Source organism: Carcharhinus amblyrhynchos, chromosome 16 (genome assembly GCF_965287045.1).
Source record: "Carcharhinus amblyrhynchos chromosome 16, sCarAmb.v2.hapA, whole genome shotgun sequence".
NCBI lineage: Eukaryota > Metazoa > Chordata > Chondrichthyes > Carcharhiniformes > Carcharhinidae > Carcharhinus > Carcharhinus amblyrhynchos.
Genome location: NC_137339.1, coordinates 27,366,138 through 27,392,004, shown reverse-complemented (window position 1 = coordinate 27,392,004; position 25,867 = coordinate 27,366,138). Strand labels below are relative to the sequence as shown.

The window sequence follows — 25,867 nt, the reverse complement described above, 5'->3', positions numbered from 1 at the left end:
GGAAGTAGTCATGGGTTTGGAAGGAATGCCCTTGTTATTAACTGCAAAACCTCTCCCTTCCCTTTCAGATTTTATTATGCTAGAGGATGCAACAGGATTGAGAAACAAGGAGACAAACCTCCTTGCCCAAGTAAGCATCAGCTCAGAGACTGCCACCCCACATAGATTAGAAAGGCAAAAGCGGAAAGATCTCCACTGTAAAATACACAGGAATATTTTCCTGTTGTAATAGGGGGCCTGGTCATCAGTGAGAGCACGCAGAGACATCTCTGTGTTGTCGATGATCCTTACGGCTGGGTGAATGCTGTAACTCTCACAAAGCTCCCTGCACTCTCTTCCAGCTTGGTCTGTCTGGAAAATAATTAATGCTGTGCTCCTCACAGGAGACTATTTTGAAAATCCCAGAACTAATCCAGCAGCACTAAATTTGTCATAATCAGACCCATTCGTGCATGAAGTACAAGTGCAAAGATGTACAATTTAGATCCCTTTGTTTCATATCTTCTGATCTAATTCCTACTTGTCCAGTATGGTTATGCAATCCCAGTTTGGCTAGTATTAGAGTACCTTTCTGACCTTTACCCATCTCAGTGGGGTGGATTCTAGTCAGAGATGTACGCATTCATCTGCAGACTAGGGACAGAATTTTCCTGTTCTATTCATCAAGGGAATTATAGTGGGCAGGTACAGGCCATGCAAAGGGCAGTTGACCTCAGGCAAGAATTTCTGGCCTTGGGGTGAACACAGCCAGAAAATCCTGCCCTAGGAATGAATATAGAACATCCTCTCCTGCAACAGGAAAACAGAAGTTAGAAAGGGACATAGAAACAGAAACATAACAAAAACACAAATACAAAAGGTCACAGACCTGAAAAGTTCACACACAAACACAGATGCTTTTGAGGAGGAATGGAGGTGCTGAAAGACTGGTAGGTAGGAAGAGGAACAGAGGAGGAAATCATCTTATGACATTTGGAGCAAAAGGAAGACTGGAGGGGAAGAAAAAGAGAAAGGGGAAATCCTATTTGAGAGGGTTTTTTTCTGGGTTAGAAACTGTGTTGGAAATATTTTTGGGGGAAGGGAAAGTGAGAAAAAGATAAAGAAGAGGAGAGAAGAAAAGCAAGACAGAAGAGAAATGGTGGATAGAAAAGTATAGAAAGTGAGAAACAATGAGAGGTTAAAAATATAGAAAGAGAAATAGATAGGAAGAGAAATAGAGAGGGGAGTGCTTGGTTGACTGCAGATCGAGGTGGAAATGAGACAAGCATTTGCGTAGGATTTAGAGGGTCTGTCATAAAAAAATCTCAACTTCTGATTAAGCAGAGACCTGAGATGACAATCCTCTAATGTTCAAATATATTAAATTATATCGAGAGAAATGTATTTAAAGATTTGTTTATCAGTTCCTGAAGAGATTCACCTTCATAATTCTGTCAAGAGGAGGAAGCAATTGCAATATTTACTGTATTACCTTTGATAGATAAACATTTTGAACATCCTGTACCATCATTCTTTATTTTTCAATTTAATGCTTTTGATCTCAGGAGAACAAATTTTGAAATGTAAATTAACTTCAACCGAAATGTTCTGAGGGAATTTCTATGATAAAGAAATGCTATCATGATGTTTAGAACAAATATCACTTACTGTCTCTCCAGCATGGCCATCCTTAATGGTCACATATGATATCTTATAATGCTGTACATTTGCACTTGGATGATCCCAGCTGATTTGGAGACTAGTTGGCGTCTTGGCTTCAATAAGAAGGTTTGACGGAGGATCTCTAGAAACTAACACAACAAGTGGTATGGAGCAGTAAATTAAAAACAATTCATAAAACAAAGGCAAAAGTTGCAGTATATGTTTTTCATTTCATTTTTTTCCTAAATTTTGAACTGATTTCACACTTAAAAGAGTTGTCAACTGAGAAAAGTGGGCTAAAAAACAATTTACTGCAACAATCTGCAACAAACGCTATTCCGAATTAAAATTTACATTTATATTCTAACCTATGCCCAAGATATTGACAGATTATATGATGAAGTGTTGTATGATATAGCCAATATCGCACAGATGGCATTCATCACAATCCATGCACACCTACATCACATATGAACATACAAATTAGGAACAGAGGCAGGCCATTCATCCCCTCGATCCTGCTTCACTATTTGATAACATCGTGGCTGATCTGACGATGGTTTCAATTCCCCATTTCTGTCCAACCAAAAATCTTTGATTCCTTTGAGAAATAAGAACTTATCAAACACATCCTTAAACATATTCAATGATTCAACCTCCAGAGCTCTCTGGAGAAGGGCATTCCACAGACTAGTGACCCTTTGTGGGAAAGAAATTCTCCTCATTTCTGTCTAAAAGGGAAACACCTTATTTTTAAACTGTGTTGCCCTGGTTCTAGTCTCTCCAACAAGGGGAAATACCTTCTCAGCATCTCCTGCCAAGGCCCCCTCATGGTCTTATATGGTCTTAATTTTTCTGGATGTCAGGGGCTTACCTCCCAACATCTTAAGAGTCAGCAGGGAACATAAGAACATAAGAACATAAACATTTCCCTACTGCTTCCACCTGCCCTGCTGCCAATTTATGCTCCAATGAACACTGATTGGCTGCAGGCAAGACTTCTGTCTCTTACTTGAAGGGAGTTTGGCCTTAGAGAGCTGCCAGCCAATCTGTTTGACTGGTACTCTCCAGTCCCTGTCGCAACAGTGCTGCAGTGGACAGAAGAGGAACTGCACCAACCTGCCTGAGCCTAATTAACAAAGCTGCAGGACAAGGTAACTGTCAGGGTCCTGAAATAACTCCGCAGAGACCGGTGTCCCTTCACCCCATTCTCTTTATTTACAAACTCAGCTCCACCCCTAAGAGTGCTTCAGGTACAAAGTCAGAATCTAGATTGTCAGTGGACCTGACAAACCCATATTATATACAGATGAGGCTCTCAGATGGGGCAGGCAATTATGATTTCAATCAGGGAGCTCATACTCCAAGAGGCCAACCTCATGGGCCTCATTGAGGTCATTACAGGTCCCAGAGTGGAGAGGCTGGGGAAAGCCCTGGGAGGTCACAAGGAGACGATCAGGTTCTTTATCCAGAGGCCTAGAGGGTGGGGTTGGGGAGGCACAGAGGTCAGCAGGCCTTAAGGGGAGGGTACCCCTGAAGGGCGCATCTGATAGAGGTGCACCAAAGGTAATAATCTAGAGATTATTACCTTTGAGGTTCTGCTTTTTAATTTCTTCCCTAGCTGCTCAGTCTTCCCACTTATTTTGCAATCAGCTCTCATGCAATTTTGATGTTATATCCATATCCCATATATGCCATATCTATGGCTTTACCAGCTTGTATTTTTCTGTCTTGTGTGAGCAATAATATACAAACAGCAAAATTACTTAGTAACAGAAGAAATTCACAATCTGTAGTTTTATGCATTATTTTAAATCTACTCTGAAGTGAACCAAAAAGTTAGATTTCTTATTAAATTCAAATTAGCATAAGTTATTAGCACTAACATTAGCTATTTCCTACTGAATGTCTGGTTTTGATATTTAGAGGAGCAGGGGAGATAATCATCAATACTTGGGGCTTAAATGCTCTCTGCAGGACCTCCCTACCAGGATTTTCAGAGGCAATGCAAAGGTCACATTACTATTAACCAGTCAAATTTCAACTTCATTTCTGCTATACTATAATTCTTTTCATATCCAACAGCAACAACCATTATAACATTAAGATAAAAGTAAAATACTGCGAATAAAAGCAACATATTGAAGGGTCATATAGATGGAGGGTCATCTAGACTCAAAACATTGGCTCTATTCTCTCCACAGATGCTGTCAGACCTGCTGAAATTTTCCAGCATTTTCTATTTTTGAGTCATTATAACATCTCCAATTAAGACAGTCGTTTTTCGGCAAACCAGAAGTAGTTTTACTGTTCATTAACCAGATTGATGTCTGACATGCCATTGAAGAGTTTCCAAAACAAAATGACTGAGGAATCCATCAGGGAAGAGCTCCAATATGCCCGATCTGAACTTCGCGCTCTCAGAAACACAACTCCCATTTACCTAAAATGCAGCAAGTTCCGCAATGGCCTCAGGTTAGGGGCCTCCAGGTGTATGACAGCAGCATTCCTGGAGGTATGTCAGCTAAACCCACACAGCTTATTAACACTAAACACCTGCTTTTTAAAAATCAGGAAAATTTTCCTCCTCTTTCCCAATGTTTATTTTCACCTAGAGTGAAGGGGGATATAGTCTAAATGGAATTCTCAAAGCCAACTGATAAGATTCCACATGAGAGATTATTAGCATATTTAAGCATACAAGAATGTTTTTTTTTCCACTTAACCCACCTCCTGCCACCCCTCAAAATGCACCCAGAGTTAAAATTGACACCAATGTATTAGTAAGTCAAAAAATACAGAATTCTGATGACTGACTTGCAGATACCAGTTTGAAAATTGTGATTAGCAAGGCTACTGTTTGGATCATCAATCAAGATATCTTTAAATTCGTTTCAGAAACAAAGGGCTGTATTTTCCAGTACAGGGGTCACAGTGTAGGGATGAATTCGGGATCAGGAACCCAATAGTGGCCACATCAGCAAAATCTGCCCAGAGGCAGCCAATTAAGAAGTCGTGTTCAGAAAGTAGTTGAGATCAAAACATTGTGATTTCAAGAAGAAATTCGATAAAACTCTTGAGGTTAAAGAGATCAAGGAATATGGAGGAAAGCATGGTTAAGGTTATTGATTTTGATGATCAGCCATGATCTAAATGAATAGTGGAGTAGGCTCAAAAGGCTGAATGGCCTACTCCTGTTTCTATTTTCTATGTTTCTATGATTAATCCTGAACAATCAGGGCAGGCGGCTGGGTCCCAGCATCAAAAAGTCCAACAGGTGCCCCCTTTGGTACGGCTGTTGGCTGCTATTGAGGTGTGGGTGATGACTGCCCATCAATGGGAGTGTCAGTATGCTACATTAGCACATTGGCAGCCATTTTGCTGCCACTCAGAGCAAGTAGTGGTGGAGACAACAGTCTCCATGCAGTGGCTGCAAGGGCAATTTAACTGCTTCAGGATAGGTCTCCTTTGACAAATACACTTAGATCCTCAAGCCAGTTTCAGTTGGATCTTCCCTTACACAACACCCTCTAATCCATTTTCGGACTCCTGGCACATCCAGAAATCTGTTGGGGAAATCTTTTATGACTTGGTGATTGAAGATAAGTGGCCCATTACCATTTTAAGTATGATCCCATTATTACTGGGCAGGTTGCCTTGAAGCCACTAGTCCATCTCAGGGGAAAGATGCTGGGAGGCAAGAACCTATTGGGGAGCCAACTGAATACGCAGCTTTCCAAATTTGCTCATGTCCTCATCCCCAAAGCCAAATTCGGGGGCCTGGGAAAATTCAGGCTAAAAAGCCGTGTTTGCTTTATATAGTGCCTTTTGGAACCTCATGCCATTGGAAGTGCCAAGTATTTTTGCACTATTATAATGTTGAAAAAGTGAAGCTAATTATTAATGAAATGTTTGCATAAGAAATTGTTCTGCATTCATGGCATGTAGCTGAAATGATCCAACTCCCAGCAACAGGTCCTTCTGCACTGAAAAAAGACCCAAAGGTAATGATTTAGCGCAGATAGTAACGTTTACTTCAATTGATGCAATAATGTTAATGCCTTTGTTAGGATGCTCAGTGTCTTTAAAGATAACCACTTACATGTATTATAGCGGAGTACAATGGCATTGCTTTTTGCTGTATCATTATAGAGTGCAGACAGTGACACCTGATATTCTATATCCTTGTCTAGACCCTGCAACACTGCTGTGTCCATGCTCCCTTTGACATCCAGCTGTAAGCAAAATAACAAGACAGATATTTAAAGCACGTTTGTCAGCTACAGGAGAAAGACACAAACATTTTGAGCATGGTCCCTCCTCAAAACTTCTACTTAATGCTATATGTTTCCAATATTATCTATTGTTATATCACACTTACATCAGTTGTAATTTCTTCCATCCACATGAGTTACACTTACAATTAGTTGCTTAATAAAATATACTAAACAGACAATGATTAGTGCCTAAACACAGAAATGATAGAAATTTACCTAAGTTATTCAAAATAGTGATGAATGTTTTAGCTAGCTGTAACTGATACTGTAACAACAAATCCAGCTGTTTAGCTTTATGTACACTGGCTAATCAATCAATGCTACAAGTGCTGAATAATTTATTTTCAGGACCCACTAACTGGTCTTTTTATTTGGTTTCTGGGAGCCAGCTCACAGAACTGAATGAAATAAAGAAAACTTCAATCAAAGCAAAATAAATGACAGAAACAAAAGGGGAACTGAAAAGAAAAGTTGAAAGGAAATAGAATAGATAAATATTGACGAAACAAAATAGAGACAGAAGAATCAATGAATGCCAAAAACACAAGTTGTACCTTGGACAAACTCTTTCAAATTAGGGCTCACACATTTTTATGGAAGTATAGCTTTTTAAACTTTTATTTATTAGTGTCACAAGTAGGCTTACATTAACACTGCAATGAAGTCACTGTGAAAATCCCCAGTTGCCACACTCCAGCGCCTGTTTGGGTACACTGAGGGAGAATTCAGCATGGCAAATACACCTAACCAGCATGTCTTTAGACTGTGGAAGGAAACCGGAGCACCCGGACATGGAGAGAACATGTAGACTCCACATAATGACCCAAACTGGGAATCGAACTCGGGTCCCTGGTGCTGTGAGATAGCAGTGCTAACCACTGTGCCACCGTGCCACCCCTCAGCATATTCTAGGTTATTAAAATGGGTAAACTGTTTTCCATGCAAGAAAATTAAGTATAAACTTCAAGATGCTCTAATATCCTGGGCAAACTCACGTGTGAGGCAGTGTGGTCAGTTGGAGAAGCTTAAGCAGCAGCTGTAACCACAATGGTGCATTCACAAGGTTGAGAGCTATATGGATAACCCATTTCTGCAGGTGGCCTACCCGCAACTTAAGAGTGTCTAGGCATAGTGGGTGACCACCAGGCAGATAGAGGAGCAGTCCCCAAGGTGCATCTCAGGCTCCATCAGCATTCACTTCTGAGTGCTGATTCCTCTGGAGGAGTACAGCAGATCCAAATCCTATGGCATCAGAGTGCTCAGCTGTACAAGGGCACAGGAGGAAGTTTGGGAAAGCAATAGCAAGAGGGGATTCATTACTGAGGAGAAGACAGGTATTTTTGCAACGGCAGGATGGGATGCCGCCTCGACTGGTGTTGGGATACAAGATATCACAGAGAGGCTGCAGAGCACGCTGAGGGGAGGGTTTGAGCTGCTAAAGATTGGGATTCATATTGTTACCAATGACATAAGTAAAAAGGGGGATGAGATCCTACTGACTTGTAAATAAGTATCGATTTTTTTGTTTTTTAAGGAAATGTTAAGGAAATAAGTTCCTGATTGGAAGGACCTTCACCTATCCATAAGAGGGATTACTTGGCAATGGCCAAGTAAATGAGGCATTGTAACCTACATTGGTTAACATGTAGACTATTAGTTAAATACATTCAAAGCTGTACTACTTTAACGTATGTAGTCCTTTATATATTACTGATTATAATAACAGTCAGACGAATTAATTGACGAAGTGTATAACACAGACCTCTTTTAATTTTCCTCCGCTAAGTGGAATCCATTTTATTTTATATAGAATGACATCGCTGGCTGCATGTTTCCATGTAATTGTTAAATTGGTGCCTGAAAATTCAGTAACTTTCAGATCTGACGGAGGTGGAACCTTGACTAAGAATAAAAACACTTTGAATATTACCTTAATTCAAATAGAACTGGTTCTTTTTAAAATCAACCATAAGAAATTAAAAGCAATGAATGCTGGATATGGGAATACATACATGTTTCAGCAGTGATGGTAACAGGCACAGAGATCCCAGTGTCATAAACAGAAAGTACAGCGATCACATATTTTGTCAACGAGGTTAGGTTTCTCAATAAGACACTTGTAATGCCCCCAGCAACTTCAACCTGGAATTAAAAGCAGCCAAAGTGAATACCTGACTACGGTGATTCCACATTAAAGCTTACTGAGATTGTTCAGTGAGCGTTTTAGCTAATTCGTTGTAACATAGAATCCCTGCAGTGCAGAAGGAGGTCTTTCACACCATCGAGTCTGCACCAACTCTCCAAAAGGACATCTTACCCCAGTCCATCACTGCCCTATCCCTGCCACCCCATGTACTTACCATGCTAATCCTCCAAACCTACATATCTTTGGACACTAAGGACAGACTTGTCCCATCCCGCCTGCCACGGCAATCGTATCCATTGGGGCAGACCATGCAAAGATCCATTGACCTCAGTCAGGACTTTCCAGACTTGGGGCAAGCGCGACCAGAATGTCCCACCCTAGGGGGCAATTCAGCAAGGCCAATCCACCTCACCTGTACATCTTTAGACTGTTGGAGAAAACTGGAGCACCCAGAGGAAACCCATGCAGACAGAGAGAGAACATGCAAACTCTACATAGACAGACACCCACCCCCCCAAATCAAACCCGGGTCCTTGGCACTCTGAAGCAGCAGTGCTAACTACTGTGCCACCCATTAGAGGACTAAGAAGACTCCAGTTCCAACACCTCAAGTACATGCGATCAGCATGACTGTTTAAGAAGTAAATTAGAGTAATCCTATCTAGTTTCATTTTCCTGATACAAATCCTGCAACCCTTGATGAAAAGGTGTACATGTGGATATCAGATGAAGACTGAATTGAGTTTTCCTCACAGTGAAAGAGCGAGGTATCACATACCATGCATATCATATACACGCAGGATGGGAATTTGGACTAGGTAAGTGAGGTTGCCCAATATCTATGGCTCTAATCACCAAGTAAGAAGTCTAACAACACCAGGTTAAAGTCCAACAGGTTTTATTTGGTAGCAAACACCACTAGCTTTCAGAGCACTGCTCCTTTGACAGGTGAGTGGAATTTCAGATCACAAACAGGCCAGGTGGGTGGGAGTTCTGTTCACAAACAGGGCAGTTGAGTGGGAGTTCTGTTCACAAACAGGGCAGTTAAGTGGGAGTTCTGTTCACAAACAGTACATATAGAGACACAAACTCAATTTACAGAATAATGATTGGAATGCGAGTCCTTACAGCTAATCAAGTCTTAAAGGTAAAGACAATGTGAGTGGAGAGAGCGTTAAGCACAGGTTAAAGAGATGTGTATTGTCTCCAGACAGGACAGTTAATGAGATTTTGCAAGCTCAGGCAAGTTGTGCGGATTACAGATAGCGTGACATGGACCCAAGATCCTGGTTGAGGCCATTCTCACATGTGCGGAACTTAGCTATCAGTCTCTGCTTAGCGACTCTGCGCTGTCATGTGTTGTGAAGGCCGCCTTGGAGAATGCTTACCCAAAGATCAGAGGCCGAATGCCTATGATTGCTGTGTTCCCCAACAGGGAGAGAACAGTGAAATCTCACGTGAGTACACCATCCACCAGGTACATGGTACATGCTCTTGCAACTCAGCCAACATTGTCTACCTGATACACTGCAGGAAAGAATGTTCCAAGGCATGGTACATTAGGTTCGACAACGGATGAATGAACACCACTCGACAACCACCAGGCAAGAGTGCTCTCTTCCTGTTGGGGAACACTTCAGCAACATTCAGCCTCTGATCTTCGGATAAGCGTTGCCCAAGGTGACCTTCACGACACACAATAGCACAGAGTCGCTAAGCAGAGACTGATAGCCAAGTTCCGCACACATGAGAACGGCCTCAACCAGGATCTTGGGTCCACATCAAGCTATCTGTAACTCCCACGACTTGCCTGGACTTGCAAAATCTCACTAACTGTCCTGTCTGGAGACAATACACATCTCTTCAACCTGTGCTTAACGCTTCCTCCACTCACACTGTCTGTACCTTTAAGACTTGATTAGCTGTAAGGACTCGCATTCCAATCATTACTCTGTATTTTGAGTTTGTGTCTTTATATGCCCTGTTTGTGAACAGAACTCCCACTCACCTTACGAAGGAGCAGCAAGCGCTCCGAAAGCTAGTGGCTTGTGCTTTCAAATAAACCTGTTGGACTTTAACCTGGTGTTGTGAGACTTCTTACTGTGTTTACCCCAGTCCAACGCCAACATCTCCACATCATCCGATCACCAATACAGCAGTCACATCTACAGTTGGAATGGGATGGAGTGGTGAAGGAAGGAATAAGAGTTACCTGACAAATTCCCTAATCATGGTGAATTCCTCCCAATGTTTTTTTAATGCTGCTGCATAGATGCAACCGCTGATAGCATTTTTCAAAAAAATCAATATTGCATCATTGTGCAGATCCAGAACAGAGTTTAGTCACAAAAATCAATTAGAAAAACATGGCCTTCAACATCAGATTGAGAGCCCTGAAAATTTGCAGAATGTTTAAAAGATACTACTGCCAAATTGAAGCACTTATAGTCAACTAATCACTCATTTAGTGATGTTTATATGTATCTTGTCTCAAGATCACTTGGGACTCAGTGAGAATGGATTGAAGTAGCCTTGAGGAAGTGGCAGACAGTATGTTTAATACAAGCTTTTGGAGGAAGTGAATAGAAGTGAGTGACGCAAGCTTGGATGTGTCATTTTTCTTTATGCTTCAGTCGACTGGAATACTAACTCCTTTGCAGGGCTGTCAAACACTCAACTTGCTCAAAATGTTTAAATATAGAAATATGCAAACTGCAAAATATCCTCAAGAGCAAAGTGTGATTTAAACTAAATCATCAGAATTGATACAAAACTTTCAAATTGTAGTAAAATTTCAATTCAGAAAATGCCCCTGTAACAAATGTACATAAAATTATTAACCTTAAATAATTGGCCATACTTCACAAGTAACTGGGGATCTCTGAAGCAATACCCACCCAGATAATAAACAAATAGATGGAATTTAAACTCCTGGCAGAAACCAGGACAAAAACAGAGGTTAAAATCAGGTGACTGTATTCTCTGTTCCATTTCCACATTGTGGCAACATTAACACTGGTGTTTTTGTTGGCATTTGAGAGGTGCCTAACTGACTAAGATGGGAGCTAATGTGTATTCTTCCAGGCGCCACAAGGAACAGCTGATCCTCTGCTCCCCCTTTTCCATGATGTGGGTATGCCGGCGTTGGACTGGTGTAAACACAGTAAAAAGTCTGACAACACCAGGTTTTAGTCCAACCTATTTATTTGATAATATACTCGCAAGCTTTCGGGTTAGCCCCTTCGTCAGGTGAAGGGGCTAACCCGAAAGCTTGCGAGTATATTATCAAATAAATAGGTTGGACTAAAACCTGGTGTTGTCAGACTTTTTACCCCCTTTTCCAAGCAGAAACCTTGCCAATCCACAAATACCCCAGTCAGTTCTCCTCACCACTATCCACCTCCATGCACCCCTCCACCTCTCATGTCAATACCTGTGTGCCAGTATACCACCCAAAGGCCACACACAGTACACCTGCTGCCAGTCAGCCAGCTGGTTGCCCCCACTTTGATCTAGCGGATGACCAGCCAAAAACTAATAAGCCCCATGCTGTTAACATTGGCTAGGCCTCCCATGGGTTTCCTCTTGAGAGTCAACGGTCCGCCATTATCAGATCAGACATGCAGCGCCCCAGATATTCTTTATTCATGTGATTAATATGTAATTCAGGTCTCCGTTAGTGAATTCTAGGTGCCTGACGTTTGTACAAGTCACCAGCATTAGCAACATATTCATGAGTAGCCCCAACATGAATTGTACCTGTTTGGGATCATTCCCATTGGCAGTCACATAAATGATGCGATGACCTTTCACTTTCTTTGAAGCTATCTCCCAGTTTACTTTAACGCTACTGTGATGAACTTCAGTGAGATGTAAATTTTCTGGAGGTTTCAGTGAAACTACAAATAAGTAAAAAAGTATTTCAAAAACGAGCTACATAGAATAGGCATTTTTTAATTGAGTACTCACTAAAATGAGCTATCCTGAAATGAGTGCTCCTTTGCAGTCTTTACAATTCCAAGCAGTTTTATACTTGGCTTGTAAATGGTTGTGAAGGACTTAACCTTCCACTCCTCCCAGCTTGGTTTTATGTGTACCTTCAGCAAACTCAATCACATGCTCCAGGAACCCATCCTTACTCCATCCCTTCGCTTCTCTCTTCTCCTTTAAAATGATCTTTAAAATCTACTTCATTGACCAAACTCTTTGTCATCCTGTCTAATCTCACTTTATTTGGCCCAGCATCCATTTTTCTTATGCCTCTGTAAACCACTTTGAAATATTACTCAATGTAAATGGTTCTATATAAATGCAAGTAGCATTTACTGTTATATCATGAAATATATGCATGATAACACTGTATACTTTTCATAGCATTGTATAAGGGTAAAAAATAATGGCACCTTCTTGTCCTTCTTGCAGCCTCCCCAAAATATAACAACATTGTAAACCTCATAACTATAACAAACTGAAAGGCTAGGTTATACTAATTGATGCCAAACGTAGCCTTTTAATGATAGGCCGGTGCCTTATAATGTGAACACCCAGCAAAACATTTGCCCACTGTCTTGTCCCACCATAAGCATGAACAACATTGTCCCCACATGGTGTGTTCCCAATTCAACCAAGTGATCTGTGAGAGATGTTGACTGGAGAAAAATCTGGGGAGTGAGGATAGGGACAATTAATGCTGATCAAACCATGTTCCTATTTCACTTCTCCCAACATCATTGCCTTATGACTAGAGTTATCGGAATGCTTGAAATAGGATTCATGGAGAGGGTCCAGCTACCCTCTCAAAATGTGATTGAGGACTCGAAGGGCTAGATGGCCTACTCCTGCTCCTATTTCTTATGTTCTTATGTTCTTAAATCATCAAGAAACAGGGAGAAAATATAGTAAAACAGCAGAACAGTGTAGAAAGTTATGCCAAATGATGCAAACCAATCACACAATTTACAAACTACTGAAAAACAGGCTTGATTTGACTCACGTGTTGCTTGCTGTGCAGTTACTGGTTCACTTGTTTCCTCCCCATATAAAGCATAAGCTGTTATAACATACTCTGCATTTGCAGGAAGACCTTCTATTTCGATATCTGTATACTGAGCATCAACCCTCACCTGTTATAACAAGAATGTTCTAGTTTAAATGTCTTGAAAACAATAGTAATTAATAGTAATTATCACTAAAGAGTAAAAATAAATATTTCTCCCACAGTCCCAGGCAAATTACAATTTTTGAACTTTGAAAAGAATTCATAATATTTCTGTCATGTATCTGAAGCTGCATTCACTTAAAGTTGAAGGTGACCAATAACGATAAGTGAAGCCCACAGCGGGAGGCAATAGCCTAGTGGTATTATCGCTAGATTATTAATTCGGAAACTCAGCTAATATTCTGGGGACCTGGGTTCGAATCTGGCCATGGCAGATGGTGGAATCTGAATTCAATAAAATATATCTGGAATTAAGAATCTACCAGTGACCATTGCTGATTGTCAGGAGAATTCCATCTAGTTTATTAGGGAAGGAAATCTGCCATTCTATCTGCTCGGGCCTACATGTGACTCCAGAGCCATAGCAATGTGGCTGACTCGCAATAGCCCTCCAAGGGCAACGAGGGATGGGCAATAAATACTGGCCAGCCAGCGACACCCATGTCCTATAAATGAATAAAAATGTTACAGGTTGTGGACCTGTGTCCACTATTCATGGTATAACAGTAAATGTTACTTGCATTTTTATATAGAAACACTATTCCAATGGGTTTCCACAAATAGACCAAGCCAACAAAGATTATGTGCTATCTCAGTGAGAGAACCAACTTTGAGTTCTCTCCAGGATTTGAACAAATAGAGCAGGACTTAATGGCGTCACTCATCTCAAAACTGTAAAATCCAGCCCAAGGTCAACAGACCTTCCCATGCTCTGCTCTTTGTCCACTCCAATTCCGTGGCGGGCAGGCCATTAAAATTACAGCCACAGGCTTACAATGATATGGAATGAACATTGAGTAGGATGCCAGGATGCTGAGAATAGGGATAGAAGAAACATCAGGATATGATAACTGGTGTTCCCCAGAGATCTGGATGAGGGCCTCAACCTTTTTCCATGCAAGGGAGCAGCACAGAATGAGGCCATTTAGTTCTTTGGGCAGGATTTTCTTTTCGCGGCCTCCCCCACAACTTTCCCCGCTGTATGCACCCCGTCCTCCACTGCTAGGGAATCCATGGCAGGGGGTTCGCTGTTGGTGGGACTGAAAGATCCCGCCAGCTGGAATAGCCAGAAAATTCCAGCCTTTGTTCAGTGCCAGCTCTCCACACGAGCAACTCTGCTCAATCCATACCCACTTTCCTGAAGCCCTGAAAATGTTTTCTCTTTAGGAAGCCACAATTGGCTGAGCCTCTACCACAATCTCAGGCATTTCAAATTCTACCATAAGCTGCATGAAGGAAACTTTCCTTCTTTTGCCTTTGGTTTCTTTGCCATTCACTTTAAATGGGTGGCCTCTGTTTCTTGACCCTTCTGCCAATGGGACCAGTTTCTCCCTGCCTAAACTGTCCACATACCTCAAGCTTTTGAATACATCTATCCAATCCCCAATTAGCCTCTTTAAAGAGAAAAGTCCCAGCTGCTCCCCGTATCCATGTTGCTGAAGCCCCTCAAACTTGGAAACTGTCTCTTAAAGCTAGTCTGTCCCGTCTCTAAAGCCTTCATATCATTCCATAAGTGTGGTGCCCAGAGTGTACAAATATGCCCTTCTTTTAGGATGGTTAGGCATGTAAAAATAGGGTGGGTCCCACGTTACCACATTCCCACCCACCACTGAATTCACCTCCATAATAAGGTGAGGAGTGGGGATCAAAATTGGCAGCTGTCTGCCATATTCTTATCGGTAGTCAAGGACCAATAAAGCTTGTTGCCAAGCTAATGAACCCTAATAATACACTGCCAGCATCATAAAACCTTTGGTGTCGGCAGCCAGGTGGAAGCAGACAGCCTGATATTTAAACTCTACTCTTCAAAGGACAGGAAGGAAAGGAGGGGACATGGTTCAATCATCAAGGGCTACCCTTTGCAGAATGGGGAGCAGCCCCCCTAAAATAGGACTCCTCTGTTTCTTCCTAACCCTGTGCAGTCTTAAAGCCAAACACCCCAAAACACCCTGAGGGGGAAAGTTGTTTTTTGAGTTGTTATCCTGTAATTCCATCAGATGCAGATTATGAGCTTAAAGGGTGTGCGTATGAGGCAAGGTTGCATAAACTGGATTTGTATTCCTGAGTTTAAAAGATGGAAGGGTGATCTAATCGATGATTCAATAAAATGTGTAGAATACTTCCTCTAGTGCAGGACAAAGAGGCAATGTTTTTTCACATGAAGAGTAGTGAAAGTCTCTCTTCCTTGGTACTGGCTCAACTGAATGTTTAACACTGACGCTGATAAATCTTTGTCGGGTAAAGCTACCAAGGGACATAGCGTAAAGAAAACTAAACAGAATTGAAGTGTTGATTAGCATAATTTAGTTGAAAAGCAGTATAAACTTAAGGGATTGTGTACTCTAATCCTGTTCCTGTCTTTCCATGTTCCAACAATATTACTAGGATACACCAGTGTGACATTGATGGATCACTATTCAAAGAAGACAAGGTTCTCTTTACCCTGTGGTGAACATTCCTCCTTCAACCAGCACCACCAAATACAGACTAGCTGGGATTGATGTAATTGCTTCAGTGAAGCGCCTTCAGACATTTTTCTACATTAAAGGCACTATATAAAGAACAAAGAGAACAAAGAACAGTACAGCACAGGAACAAACCCTTCAGCCCACCAAGCCTGTGCCAATCACGTTGTCCCACCTAGCCCAACCACCTGTATCCTTCTATACCCACCTTTCCATATGCCTATCCAAGTAAGTCTTAAATGTCACTAACGTATCTGCCTCAACCACCTCACTTGGCAGTGCATTCCAGGCTCCCACCATCTTCCGTGTCAAAAACTTCCCCTGCACATCTCTACTTTCCCCCCTTACCTTGAATGTGTGCCCCCTTGTGACTGTCATTTCTGCCCGAGGAAAAAACTTCCAACTGTTCACCTTATCCATGCCATTTATAATTTAATAAACTTCGATCAGGTTGCTCCTCAGTCTCCGTCTTTCCAGAGAAAACACTCCCAATTTATTCAATCCCTCCTCGTAGCTCATACCCTCCATACCAGGCAACGTCATGGTAAATCTTTTCCGTACTCCCTCTAAAGCCACACGTCCTTCTTTGTTCTTGTTAAGGTTGAACTAATGTAGGGAGTACTTTATCTTACATTGACAAGGAGATGTGTAAAAACAATGCAGTTGACTTGCCTAAGATTCTACCATCTACCTCAGTACGAGAAGTTCACTTCCACTCCATAAGCAAATAAGCTCAAGAATCCACCCTGCAGGAAATCACTAGTTGAAATCTCTAGTCTAAATGTATATACTTTTAGTCTGTGACCTACTGCAATCTTGAATGAAGCCTTGTAGCTTCAGTATTAGATCAAATCCAATTTTAATGAACATTTTCATTAAGCAGTGAGATGACCTAATAAAAATACTTAAAAAAAACTACAGGAAATCTGTTGCCGTAACACATATTACCTCTTTTCCTTCATCTGTTCCATCACTAGAAACTTGCTCATACAGGATCATATACTGAGTCGCTCCTTCCTGAGGTTGCCATTTAATTCTCATGCTGTTGTGTGTCACATCATAGATTGTGAGATTATTCAATGATGGAAAAGATGCTAAAGTGAAGTATTTAAAAAAAAAATTAAAACCAGCTAGGATATCTTTAAAACCTGAAAATGACTCTTCAAAGCAACAGTAAAAACGTAATGCATTTATATGACATTCTTTTACCTGCTATTAACTGTGGGAGCTGGCCCATTTATTTTAAATAAGCTAATGCCTCTAATAAAACAATATGAATATAAATTGCTAGATCAAATTGCAGTGTTTTTTTCAAGTCAGCAGCAGTAATTTCCAGGCTTATATTCCTTAAACAGTACATCATATCAGGAGAGGCTTTCCCATACATGGGAGATTTGAAAGATTTGTTTAAAAACTAAATTACCTGTTACTTATAATATGTGCTCCTAATTGTGATAAAGAGAGTTAACAGTGCTGGGCAGTAATGCAAAGGTTTGACATATTTATACATACATTAGCCATAAGCGATATAATTTTTAAAAAAATTTTAATTATTGTATTGGTGCCACATGTAGGCTTACATTAACACTGCAATGAAGTTGTTGTGAAAATCCCCTAGTCACCACAGTTTGATGCCTGTTCGGGTTCACTGAGGGAGAATTTAGAGTAGCCAATGCGCCTAACCAGCTCATCCTTCAGAGGAAACTGGAGCACCTGGAGGAACCCACGCAGGCACAGGGAGAATGTGCAGACTCTGCACAGACAGTGACCTGGTGCTGTGAGGCAGCAATGCTAACCACTCATTTGGAGTCTTGCTACAAAGGGACTATTAGCTGATTGGAGGTTAAAGTAAGTGAACTAAGGCACTATTGGTAGGATATAAAAGCGTGCATCACATTCAAACACACTGAAAGTTCAATGAAACAACTAATCCATTTTAGTGTTAAGAGGATTGTGACAGTTAGGGAACTCCATAACATTAATGCTTTAACTGTTTCTAATCTGTTATTGTTAGTATAGGTTTTGGGAATTAAGTTCTGGAGACAGCCATCCAGTAGAGTTTAGTTCAATTATTGACATGACTTAACAAACAGCATGCCATCTCAAGTAGTAACAAGCACTTTGTATCTGACATCACCACGTTATAGGATTCATGAGAATGCTTTAGAACACTTGAGATACAAATCACAAAACTTCAGCGACAATTTGCTATGTTAAGAGACTGGAGGAAAGATGTTACCAGAAACTTAAGACTATCCTGAGAAAATTAAAATACAAGTGGCAAGAAATGCTGCATACAAAATCTCACTAATTATTACAGGAAGATCAATCTTCAAGAAAGAAGACAGGGAGGTATGCAGATTAGACCACAAGTACCATCAAGTATTTTGCATAAGGGTGATAGATCTCAGCTCAAGGGCTAAGTAAGGGTATGTAAAAATGTTCATTTTAATCTACATTAGCATAAACAAAATTAGTCAACAGTTCTTCCAAGTAATTCCAGAGAGATAGGGAGAAAAACTCAATGACACTTGTGCATCCTCTGAAATACGGTCTGTATCAAATGAAGTAACAGAGATGGAAGCTAAAATTCTACATACATCTGAGGATCTGGTTTACAGGATAAAAGTTGTAGATTTCCAGGGAACTGGATACCTGAGGAGAAACAGGAAGCTTCCACAGACGGAGGAGTATCGTTCAGATAAACAAAAGTTTAACGTGGGCACTTTCAGAACTAGGATTCTTACATGAAGGGTGCATTCAAATCAATAAGGTTCAAGGATATTGAGATCACATGAAGGATATTTGCTTTTACTTAAACTTTCCACTCATATTAATGGATAGTGAGAATGTAGGACAACTCCTATAAATATGGCACTTTATTATAATCTAAATAATACCCCACAATAGAGCTCTTTAATACCAGATGCTTTTGTAACATACATGTAATTCCTATGCCCCGGAGACCTTCACCAGCAAAACCTTCATAGATAGGAAATACTGCTATTTGGTATTCAGTGAGTGAGTGTAAATTCTTTAGAACTACAGATGAAATGGTTCCATCCACAATCACCTGAAAAATAAATCACAAGTCAAAGTTAAAAAGTCTATTAATAATTATACAGCTGCTATCTGTAATCTACATGAGTGTAACATTCCATCTGGTGCCACAAGAAAGACCACTGGATAATGATTTGGCTACTGAGGTAGTTCCCTATTTCCCTATTCAGCCTCTGTTCTTGGCCCATAATCCTTTGCTCCTTTTTCCACCCTTGGGTTGCCACATACCCACTTTTATTAGCCCCACAATTGGCTCTGCACCCTCCCAAACCCACTAGCGCCTAACCCTCCTATACTTGGTTGAGTCAAACCCAACCCAACCTCCTCAACTTATGAATATTCTTGTGGGGAGTGTGCTGTAAATTGTAACATATCTATGGAATGAAGGAATAGTTGTATCTGGATATTCTTCCCAACTTCTACAGAATGTCTCAATTTTTTTTTAAAGCAACGATCCCCATTTTGTTACTTTACTTATGTAATTAAATTCTAGCTTTTTCAGTTCAAAAAGTGGTTTTGATTTATTCCAATTAAACCATATATCATTTCATAATTCTATTCCTCCCACAGCACCAAACTATCCCTCAACCTTTTCACAAACATTGTTCTCTGTTGCAGTGGGCATGGTACATTATTGATTCTTGTCTACTCAGCAGCCCTTCAGCATGCCAAACTCCTTCAACACCTCTCCTCAGTTGTGGTTACCCTTGTTTGTTTCCATTCCTGCCTATCTAATTGGAGCTGAGCTAATCCAGCAATGCTCTCCCTTCCCATCCCTTACCATTGTCACAGAAGTCTGTCAAGGATTCATTCTGGGCCCTTACTGCTTTTCACATGCTACCTCTGTTGACAACATCATCCAAGATACAGGGTCAAATTGCACCAGTGCGATGATGGCATTTGGCTGTATTATCCCAACACAATCCACTTATTGCTTCTTTAATGTCCAGTATTTTTCAAGCTGAACACTGGGAAAATCCAACCATTTGTCCCCACTATAAATTGCATATCCACCCTGCTGTCTGCATCTTCCCCTCCTGTCCCACTGTCTTCAGATTGAAGCTACGATTATTTCCCACTTTGACATCCTATTTATCTACCCCTACTATCCCCATTCCCCCCATCCCCCCCAAACCACCCATTACTCTGTCATGAAAACCAGTAAGAAGTCTCACAACACCAGGTTAAAGCCACTTTCATCTCGGTAACATCAGGGCATAATCCCTATGCCATGCCGTTGACTTCTGTAAACATGCTTCTTGCAGTACCCTTCTGTAATCCAACCTCCTCTACCCATTAGCCTACTGAGCTCTGCAGTTTGCATTCTATTCTCAGTAAGATAGTATTTGACTTGATACCTCTTCTGGTTTTTCCCCTTTAGTTGGATAATATACAACACGGTATTTTTGGGCTTTTTTTGGGCCGTGCATCCAGCTGACTTTGAAACTTCTGGCTGTGACATCAGATATGACCAGGTTCGTTGGGGTTGGATATAAAACCATGCCGGGTCTGTCACGTTCACCTGAGAGTTGAAAATGAGAAACATCAGGAAAAGAAAATCATTTCAAAGCATAGTTTTATTTTCTCCCTGCTTGCTTTGCTGCTTGAGGCTATAACACATTCGATGTAAAGATAAAGTTGCCATAGTCCCAGTGACTTTGAGAGGGAGAGCTGACTGATGATGGTTTAACCTCAGGATTATCAGACCTCAGGCTGAGACGATGGGGCCTCATACCACATTAAATCATACACACACACCCAACTTCAATTCAACTTTCCCTTTCACGACTTGAAGGTTCCTAACCACTGTCAATTGTGGAGAACCTGGTTGAGTCAGGAGGGAGCTGTTGCCTCTGCACTCCGGATGAAAGGCTTCAAGTAAATGTCTTCACTCACAAGGCTAGTGAATACATTTACCAATTGTAGAGATATGCATTTTCCCCACCAAAATGTTGTGCCTTTGGATAGCTTCGAGGCTACCTTGTTGTAAGTTTTTGACAGAGAAGTGGTGTACCAATGCAATAAGTTTTCATTCACTAACATTAGCAACAATAATTTCTAAACTTGTGGATGAAAAGTAGATGTTCTGCACTGCTGACATCTTCCATACTAATAGCTAGGAACATAAAGGCCGGAATTTTACCGGCCCGCCCACTACAGGAATCTGAGCAGGTGAGGGGCAGAGCATGGGAAGGTTGACCTTGGGTGGGATTTTAGGTTCCAAAATGAGCACGGCCATAAAATTCTGCCCAAAATCTCATTAAAGAAATAAGTGTCTAAAATCTTATTAAAGAAATAAGTTTGTGATATGCTTCTACTGGTTACCTCATGAGATCTCATGAGATGTATCATGACTTGCATGATACATAGAAACATAGAAAATAGAAGCAGGTGTGGGCCATTTGGCCCTTTGAGCCTGTTTAACCATTCATTTTGGTCATGGCTGATCATCAAATTCAATGATCCTGCCTTTCCACCATTTCCCTTGGTCCCTTTAGCCCTAAGGGATACATCTAGGCTCTTCTTGAAAACACTGACATCACAGATCTAATTAGACTCTTTATAGCCCCATGAAAAACTCAACTGCGTTACCTGTAATAATCAATTTTATTTTGTTTAGTGGTGTGTGGTTTTCAAAAAGGCCTAGTTTTGAATGTTGACAAGTGAGCACTAAAACAATGCTTCAACCAAACTCGTATTAATTAATTGACCCGAAAATAGCTGGTGCCATTTTGTATACAATTCAGATTGGACTACTGAACCAAATTACCATTACAATTGGGAACTTTCAATGTTGGCTTTCTAACTCATAATTCAAATCTTTAAAAATCCACTCTGTTAACTTTTGCCAGGTTCAATAATGTTGAATTGATGTTCAATATTGATTGAATAGCAAAATCACTCAAGAATCTTTCAAATACTCACATCCCCATCCCTAGCAACATTGGTATCATGGCACTCCTGCACCACAGTGTTGCAGCCGTTCTCGCCAGTGGGATTTTCCCATCGCGCGGCAGTGAACGGAGATTTGGCTGGGTGCCAAATTCTCTGACCTCGCTGCAGCGGGAGTGTGGCCAGGAGGATCGCGCCCCAGCATCCATAATTGCCAAAGGCATAACTGAAAAAAAAATGCCTTATCCAGCAGCGCAAAATGTGAAATTTTCACATGCATAAGGAATGGGCCGTTGAAAGTATTGGGGTTTGTGATGTAATTTGAAAAAGAGCAGAACCCCATTCGATCCAAAATACACCCTAAGAAATTATTCATGGGTCCCAGATTTCATTGGGTAATGGAGGACACATCTCTACTACAGTGAGAGCAGGAGAGAGGGTCAGATTTAGGGTGATTAATGAATTTGTTGCTGAATAACAATCCAAGTAGCTCTTATTATTCACTAAACCATATACACTACACCACTATGGAATGACATAGAACTTTACTGAAAAGTTATGTCACTTAGTCATTTGTAACCCATGTTTTCTAATTAAGTTATCACTTCCTTTGACATGTCCAAGATAAAAGTGCAATGATATTTGAAAGGCCCCATTGAGAGTTTCCGATGTAAATGAGGCAGCTGCACTGGGTTTAAGATCAAGATTTGACTAATGAGGAGGTCAGAGTAAGGTTCCTGCACTCAATCCAATCACAGAGTGTAACAGAAGACATTTCATTGACAACAGATTTGTGCAGCAAAGGAAATAAGTTGCATTTTTTAAGAAATGCAATGAATTTAAATTATTACTTTTCACTTTGGTTGCTTTGGCTCTGATCTGTCCACAAAGGATCTTTGTAAGTCTGTCACTAAGTGAGTCAAGATGACTAAACTCAAGTACGTTGTGCACATGGAGTTCAAGTGGATCGGATGCAATTTGTTTCAGTTCAGCTTCATCAGCGTTCTTTACACCTAGAACAAAAACAAAACACCATTTTCAGCCAAAGGAGACAGTGTCTTGTGGCTCATTGGACATTGTTTCAAAATCCAGGGTAGGTGACACCGACACTCACCCTCATAAGATCCTTCCACATCCACTGTTCAACTTGTATGTGAAAGGGAATGTTATCTGCTGTCTTTCCCTGATTTCTTCCACCAGGACCAGGAAGGGAGGAAACCTCAGGCTTCCTCAGGTCTTGAAGCAGTGCCAAAAGGCAATCGGAGAGGTGGAAATGCTACTTTAGCAATGTCAGAGAGGTTTGCTACTTTCCCTGTCCCACCCAGCCGATTCCCTCTCTGAATTAAAATCAGGACTTTAGTTAGTAAGTTATGCAATTCAAAGCATACTTTAAGAAACCAAAAGGGAAAATGCTAGAAAATCTCAGCAGGAGACCCTTTGTCAAAGCATAGAAAGTGGGAGATATTTATACTATAGGGTGAGTGGATGAAAGATGAGTCATGAAAACAAGGGGAAAAGCTAAGAGGTGTTAATGGCAGTCTATAGAGAGAATAGAAGGTGTGAATGGCCAAATGGAAGAGAAGCTGAAATCAGAGGGTGAACTGTGACAGATGAAGATAAGGTATGAGGTGACCTAGATATTGAAATGAGAGACTGAAAAAAAATCACACAATTATAAATGTATTTAGTCAATTTTTTCTATCTGACCACCTCAGATTATTAGGCATTGAATGAGCCACCATATCCCTCAGAATTGGTGCAAGATACTGCAGTAGATGTTGAAGAGTAATTATGCACTTCCAGATGTACCCATGCGGTAAAAATTATAAAAGGTTTATACTCACCAACAGCAAATATTTCAACACCAGCACTTTTCAAGCTTTGAGCTGATGAATTGACATCATCCTGTGACTTCCCATCAGTGAGCAGAATTAGGTATTTTGCAGTGTCTGGTCGAGCACCAGCTGAAGGTTTTAGGGTGTTTTTGAAAATATGATTCAAGGCAAGAGCTAAAGAAACAGAAGCAGTGAAATCCATTTACAGGAATACGCAACAGTTGAAGGCTGGTAACAATGGTTCAGAAATCAATAACAAGTCAGCAGAAACCAAAAGAAAAATGCTGGAAAATCTCAACAGGTCTGGCAGCACCCGTGAAGAGAGAAAAGAGATGACGTTTTGAGTCCAGGTGACCCTTTGTCAAAGCATAAATCAACAGAAACTTGGGATTATGGCTAAAAGGACATGTGGCAGGGGGAAGTTAGAAAATCTTCCTTTCTGACTAAGAATTATTACATTATGGGATAGAAAATAGGTCAACACTCAGGTCTGGTAGCATCTGCAGAGAGATGAAGATAGGGATTATATCTTGTGTTGACTTTTCATCAAAACCACATAGAGGGCTTAAAGCCAGAGAAAGAAATCCAAGTGGAAAAATAATTCTAGAAGCAGGAGAAAGGAACCACTGAGGTGAGATGGGGTAAATTCCTGGTCAAAGTTATGTGGAGGTGACATGATGTTCAACATTATAGCTAGCTTGAACTTAATTGAAACAGAGGGTGTATGGGGTGAAGCTGATTTTACTGAGGTTGAATTGTTCATGGCTAAATTGATAATGGCCAGAAAAGATAATGAAAATACACAGGGCAGGAGGTTAGAAGGAGAGATAGAGCAGAAGACAGTGATGGAGAAGAAAGTTCAGCAGAGATGTTGACACACAAGAATCATGGGGCTTTCAGTCCTTTCTGGCTAATAGGAAGAAAAATGTTTTGTGTAAAAGCACCTGATGGGGCCTGAGATGAAATGGAAAGTAAGTACAGAACAGCTCAGAAATGAAATTTTAAAAAGTAAAATGTTTATTTTAGTAGACTTATATTAACACTGCAATCAAGTTACTGTGAAAATCCTTGAGTTACCACATTCCAGCATCTGTTTGGGTACACTGATGGAGAATTTTAGCATGGCCAATGCATGTCTTTTTGACTTTCACAGACACAGGGAAAACATGCAGACTCCACACAAACAGTGACCCAAGCTGAGAATCGAACCCAGATCCCTGGCGCTGTGAAGCAGCAGTGCTAACTACCATGCCACCCAATTCATCAGTGCTGCTGAAGAATAAGGGGAGAGCATTCATATGGTTACACATGGCAAACTCTATACAGGTCCCATCTGCAATGGTGTCTCAATCCTGCCCAGCCACGGGGAGGTGGAGGGGTATGGGTACAGCCAATTATATTGCTGAGGCTGTGGGTAACTGGCAGCCCCACCAGGAGTGGTAGATGCTGCCAACGTAGGTAGCAGCCTGCGAGAGGGCACCACCAGCTGAAAGCTCCTTCCGTTTGAAGACTTTAGAAAATAAAATTTTAAAACTTGCATTTATAAAACACCTTTCATAACCGCAGGATTCCCAAAGCGCTTTGCTGCCCATTGAGTGTCACCCTTGTAATGCTGAAAACACAGCAGTCAACTTTTACACAGAAAGTTATTGGGGACAGCAATATATTAAGGGCAATAATGATCATATCAGCTAGAGGACAGGCAGAAAAACATATATGTGCATAAACCCGGCTATTTTGTGAAATGATTATTTTTGTTTTCAAAACAGACAAGGCTTTATCCTAACTATCACCAAAAGAATCAGCCATGGTCTTATTGAATGGCAGAGCAGGCTCGAGGGGCCAGATGGTTTACTCCTGCTTCATGTTCTTATGCTCTAATCTCTATTCTTTGGAAAACCAGCAGAGACCCCTCTATCTTAGATGAGGCGCTAATGCCCCTTCTGGCCGCGTGCATCTTATAATTTCTATGATAGTTTAACATGGGTGTATTGCCTGAAACCTGGTCCGTGACTCGTTATCTGCTGGTGTTGCATCCTGAATTGGTTTTTTGACAGATTTTTCAGTGGTGGATTGCCACTGTCTTCCACCCTAAGGGACAGGGTCAGGAGGCAGATTCTAAAGCTACCTGAGCTGGAATGGGAATTGAACCCATGCTGTTGGTGTTACTCTGAACCAAGTGCTGTTCATCTAATCAACTGAACTAACTGGGCCCCGTAATTTCTATGATGATTCATGCCAAATCATGAAGATTTATCCTCATTAAGAATCCATCTAAACTCATTTTACATAGAGACTTTCATTCAGCATAACAAGAGGGCTACTGGGCTGCT

General features: G+C 40.9%; 1 protein-coding gene across 1 annotated transcript in view; it reads right to left on the bottom strand.

Annotated features, from left to right (window-relative positions):
- LOC145353921 (collagen alpha-1(XIV) chain-like) overlaps window positions 1-25,867 on the bottom strand; it is a 141,597-nt gene that overhangs the window by 82,467 nt on the left and 33,263 nt on the right. The window contains exons 9-19 of the mRNA XM_080204918.1: window positions 23,544-23,708; window positions 22,551-22,712; window positions 20,166-20,329; window positions 18,691-18,820; window positions 16,696-16,841; window positions 13,058-13,187; window positions 11,824-11,963; window positions 7,931-8,060; window positions 7,681-7,820; window positions 5,744-5,876; window positions 1,648-1,790 (exon numbers count right to left, since the gene is read on the bottom strand). Of these exons, the coding sequence (XP_080061044.1) occupies window positions 1,648-1,790; window positions 5,744-5,876; window positions 7,681-7,820; window positions 7,931-8,060; window positions 11,824-11,963; window positions 13,058-13,187; window positions 16,696-16,841; window positions 18,691-18,820; window positions 20,166-20,329; window positions 22,551-22,712; window positions 23,544-23,708 (1,583 nt within the window). The remainder of the gene's footprint in view (window positions 1-1,647; window positions 1,791-5,743; window positions 5,877-7,680; window positions 7,821-7,930; window positions 8,061-11,823; window positions 11,964-13,057; window positions 13,188-16,695; window positions 16,842-18,690; window positions 18,821-20,165; window positions 20,330-22,550; window positions 22,713-23,543; window positions 23,709-25,867) is intronic.